General features: G+C 39.2%; 1 protein-coding gene across 1 annotated transcript; it reads right to left on the bottom strand.

Moving 5' to 3' along the window:
* Window positions 1-1245: 1245 nt before the first annotated feature.
* Window positions 1246-2833, bottom strand: LOC125218044 (probable BOI-related E3 ubiquitin-protein ligase 2). Its single transcript, XM_048119640.1, has 3 exons — window positions 2657-2833; window positions 2209-2572; window positions 1246-2124 (listed from the first exon to the last, which is right to left on the bottom strand). The coding sequence occupies exons 1-3, from the start codon at window positions 2710-2712 to the stop codon at window positions 1609-1611; spliced, it is 936 nt and encodes a 311-aa protein (XP_047975597.1). The 5' UTR covers window positions 2713-2833; the 3' UTR covers window positions 1246-1608.
* Between the last annotated feature and the right edge of the window lie 1081 nt (window positions 2834-3914).

Genomic DNA, 3914 nt, shown 5'->3' with positions numbered 1-3914 from the left:
TGGAGATATCCCATCAACAACAGCAAGAGGCTGATGAATTAGATGCTTTCACGTTTTCTCTCCATTTCATTTCTTTGTGACAACTCCTTCATTTAATTGTTATTCTTTTTAAAAATTTGTTGGTGTGAGGCATGAAACGTGATTAGTGGGGTGTGTTTAGGGTATGATTATCTAGAACGAGAAGAGCGTGTGTTGTACGCATTGCAGCGGAAACTACGGTGGGAAGGCATACTTTATTTTCTCGACTGCCCATCAATCTTGTACTATCCTAATTTTATTATTTTATATAAATAAGGAGTACTAGTATGATAAAAATTGCAAAATTTAAAGGAGAATTAGTGACTTTATCGGACGCCAACTAAAGACGACACATTTTAGGCAGGGAAGCAACACCGTATTTCATTTGTCCATAATTTAATATTTCATTTTGAATTTGTATAGATTTTATTGTAGAAATAGTACTCCTATGATTGTACTTCCTCTATTAGAAGTCATGTTTTGCTATTTTGGTCCCACAATTAGAGTCACATTTCAGTTTTTCTATAAATGGTAAGAAGGTCTCACATGCCACTAACCCAATTTACTCACATTCTATTGTAAAATCAATATAAAAAAGTGAACTCATATTCCACTAATTTTAATAAATAAATTATTCTTTACATTTTTTAGAACTCGTGCCCACAACAAATGTGATTCTTATTGTGGGATGGAAAGAGTAATTATTTAGTGAGAATATATAATTTGTTTGCCAAAAATAGAAAAAATGAACGAGATCGATCGTAAACTAATCAAAATAGCAAAAATTAAACATTACTATTATAGTATGATAATTAAGAAAAAACTTTAATTGATTGAAAAATAAGAATAAAACAATAATATGATACTCCATCCATCCTCGATTAAGAGTTACACTTTTCCATTTCGGTCCGTCCCCAATTAAGAGTCAGACTTCATTTTTACCACAAATAGTAACTAGGTCTCACATTCCACTAACTTCACATTTTATTATAAAATCAATACAGAAAAATAGGTCTCACGTTCCACTAACTTTTTCAACTAATTTTTCTTTACATATCTTAAAACTCGTGGCCGGTCAAAGTGTGACTCCTACTCGGAGACGGAGGGAGTAATTAATATGGAAATTTGAAAGCTGATATCAAAAATCAATATTTGGCAAAAGCTAAAAAATATTAAGACAAATACGGAGTACACAAATTTTAAATAATCATATAATTTGAGGCATAATTAAAGAAAATAATTATTTAACATTTTAAAATTATGTTATAATGAGACAAAAGCATGTGTTCAACTTTTTTCCCCCTCACCAGCGGCATTTTAGCGAGTCCGACGTGTCAGCCTTTACAGTTGACTTCAGCAGGAGCGCGTATTTTCAGTTATTTTTTGCCCCGCCAAATTTAATGAAATGCGCTAATCGTTTTAGCCCCAACACTAATTACATTCAAGAAATGTTAGTGGAGTCTGACAAAAGAATTTCAAACTAAAAAAAAAAGAAAAAAAAAAACCTAATACTATCCCCTAATTCCTTTTTTTTTTTTTTTTTTTCTCTTTTCCTTTTTCCGTATCACGATTCCAGAGATCGTACTGGCTTCAAGAGGCGGAGAGATTGACGTGAACGCTGGCGGTTTTGGCGGAGCTGCAGACGGGGCAGGTGTGCAGAGACGAGCCGCACACCGTGCACAGGCACAGATGCCGGCACGGTAGGAGAAGCACGCACGATTCCGCTTTGCCGCAGCTCCGGCACATTCTGCTCCTCCGCTCCTCCGCGTTTTTTTCATCGTCGTTACTGCCGCAGCACGACTCCGCGTCGTCGTCGGCGGCATCCTGTTGACGATTCTCGTTTTGCGCTTGCGCCAGGACTTGCTCCAGATCGGATCTCAGAGCATTCGCGGTGGCTTCGTTCGCCTGAGCCATGTCTCTCCATATCTGATTCTCCACGCACAGAGACTTCACCCGCTCCTCCAGCGCGTAGTTCATTTTCCCGATCTTCTCCGCCTCCTCCTCCTTCGCCTTCAGCTTCTTCAACACGTTCTCCTCCACCGCCGCCGCGATCCGCCGCGAGAATCTCTTCCGCCTCTCCTCGATTTCTAACCTCACCTTCTCCGTCTGTTCAACGCAAAATTCATCAGAATAAACCACAAATTCGCTCAAAATTGAATTCAAAAAATCCGAGATCCGACGGTTACGCACATGTTGCGCGATGAATCGATCGATCTCCAACTGCTGCTGCTGGAAGTGGAAGGAGAAATCCTCGCCGAGAAAAGTCATCGAACCGCATCGGTTACCCGCGGCGTGGTGGTGGTGAGAAACGCCGGTCATCGTAGGATTCGCCGCGTCTCTGGATCGCTTCCGTGAAACAGGAACCGCCGCGTACGTCAAGCCGCTGTCGGACTTAATCGCCGGCGTTTTCGGTACCGCGGTTTCCGCAATCGCCGAGCAGTAGATCGGCACCATAGTCTCCATCGCCGTACCCGACAACGGAGGCAGCATACCGAATCCCGCCGGCGCGGCGTAGGCGTTTCCAATGCCTTCCACACCATTCATCATCAGCCCTCTGCACACCAGATTCACCTCAAAAACTCATTCAACCCGCTCCGAAATCGATACAAAACGAAAAAATTAAAAACCGCGCGCCTACCTATTGCCGAGAATCTGCGGGGGAAAGAGATTGAGATGCCGAGCTTCAACAGCCATGAATACAACGTTGATCAATACGCAGCGAAGAAAATGGAGGTTTGGTAGATTTTTGCGTAGAGAGAGAGAGAGAGAGAAAGGGGGAGTGAGGGAGAAATGAAAAGCAAAGTGAGATGGTGGAGAGGGCAAGCATATATATACGGAAATGGGGGGAGGGGTGGGGTTTAATAAGGGTTTGGCTGTGCTTACGTTACGGAGAAAAAAAAATAAAAGATGGTATTTTTTATTTATTTTTTTTTGGTATTTTTTTTTGTTGGAGTGTAAAGCAGAGCGGGTCGTATTTCCGGCTAATTGCGAGGGGCTATTCCGGAATACCGGCATTTTAGCATCACCATGATTTTCTTTCCTATGTCTAATCACTAATCTATTTTTAATTAATTAATTAATTGCGGTGGCACGTGCGACAAAGTGGGGCCCATGAGGTTAGGGTGTTTTTGTTAGTTTGTGTAGCGAGGGCATTAGAGCATCCGTAGCGGTGCTCTTAGCGCCATTTTTAATTTATTTTTCAATTTTTTCCCCTAAAATTCACATTTTCATTTATAAATACCCCCACTTCAACACAAAAAAATTCCCATAACACTTTAATTATGAGAATTTTTAATTTGTAGGATTTTAATTATGTATTTTTTTATTTTCTAGGATTTTAATTATATAATTTTTATTTTTTAATGTATTTTTTATAATGTAGAAATGTTTTTAGTAATTGAAGTAATAAATTGTATAATAGAATGGTGGGACTCTTGAGCTTGTCCTTAGCTAAGAGCACAGATATAAGTGTTGTGCTCTTAACTAAGAATAAAGAGTAAAAGTGAGTCCGGGCCGACCTCCGTACTCTTAGCTAAAAGTACGGATGGGGATGCTCTTAATCGCCCCCTTAAATCAGATCATACTCTTCATTTTGCCAATTTACTTATTTCACTCAATTTTGCTGTAAATACAATAACAAATTAAGAAAATGTGTAGGATCAGATTGTACACATTTAATTCATCCTGCCTTAAATTTATGGGATAAAGAGATGATTAGGAATATTTTGTTTTCTCAATTTCCTTTTGAGTTCTCAATATTAAATTTTTTTTCTCGGTCTTGTATGTTGTATTTTAGATTGATAAGTTATGTGATCTTATGGACGGCTATTACTGAATTGACCTAATCCGATAGTATTTATTTAGAATGATTAGCAGGATGAGGATTGAGTCTTAGT

This window comes from Salvia hispanica, chromosome 4 (genome assembly GCF_023119035.1).
Source record: "Salvia hispanica cultivar TCC Black 2014 chromosome 4, UniMelb_Shisp_WGS_1.0, whole genome shotgun sequence".
NCBI classification, from domain to species: Eukaryota; Viridiplantae; Streptophyta; class Magnoliopsida; order Lamiales; family Lamiaceae; genus Salvia; species Salvia hispanica.
The sequence above is the reverse complement of the archived record's forward strand: the minus strand, read 5'-3'. Positions and strand labels throughout refer to the sequence as shown.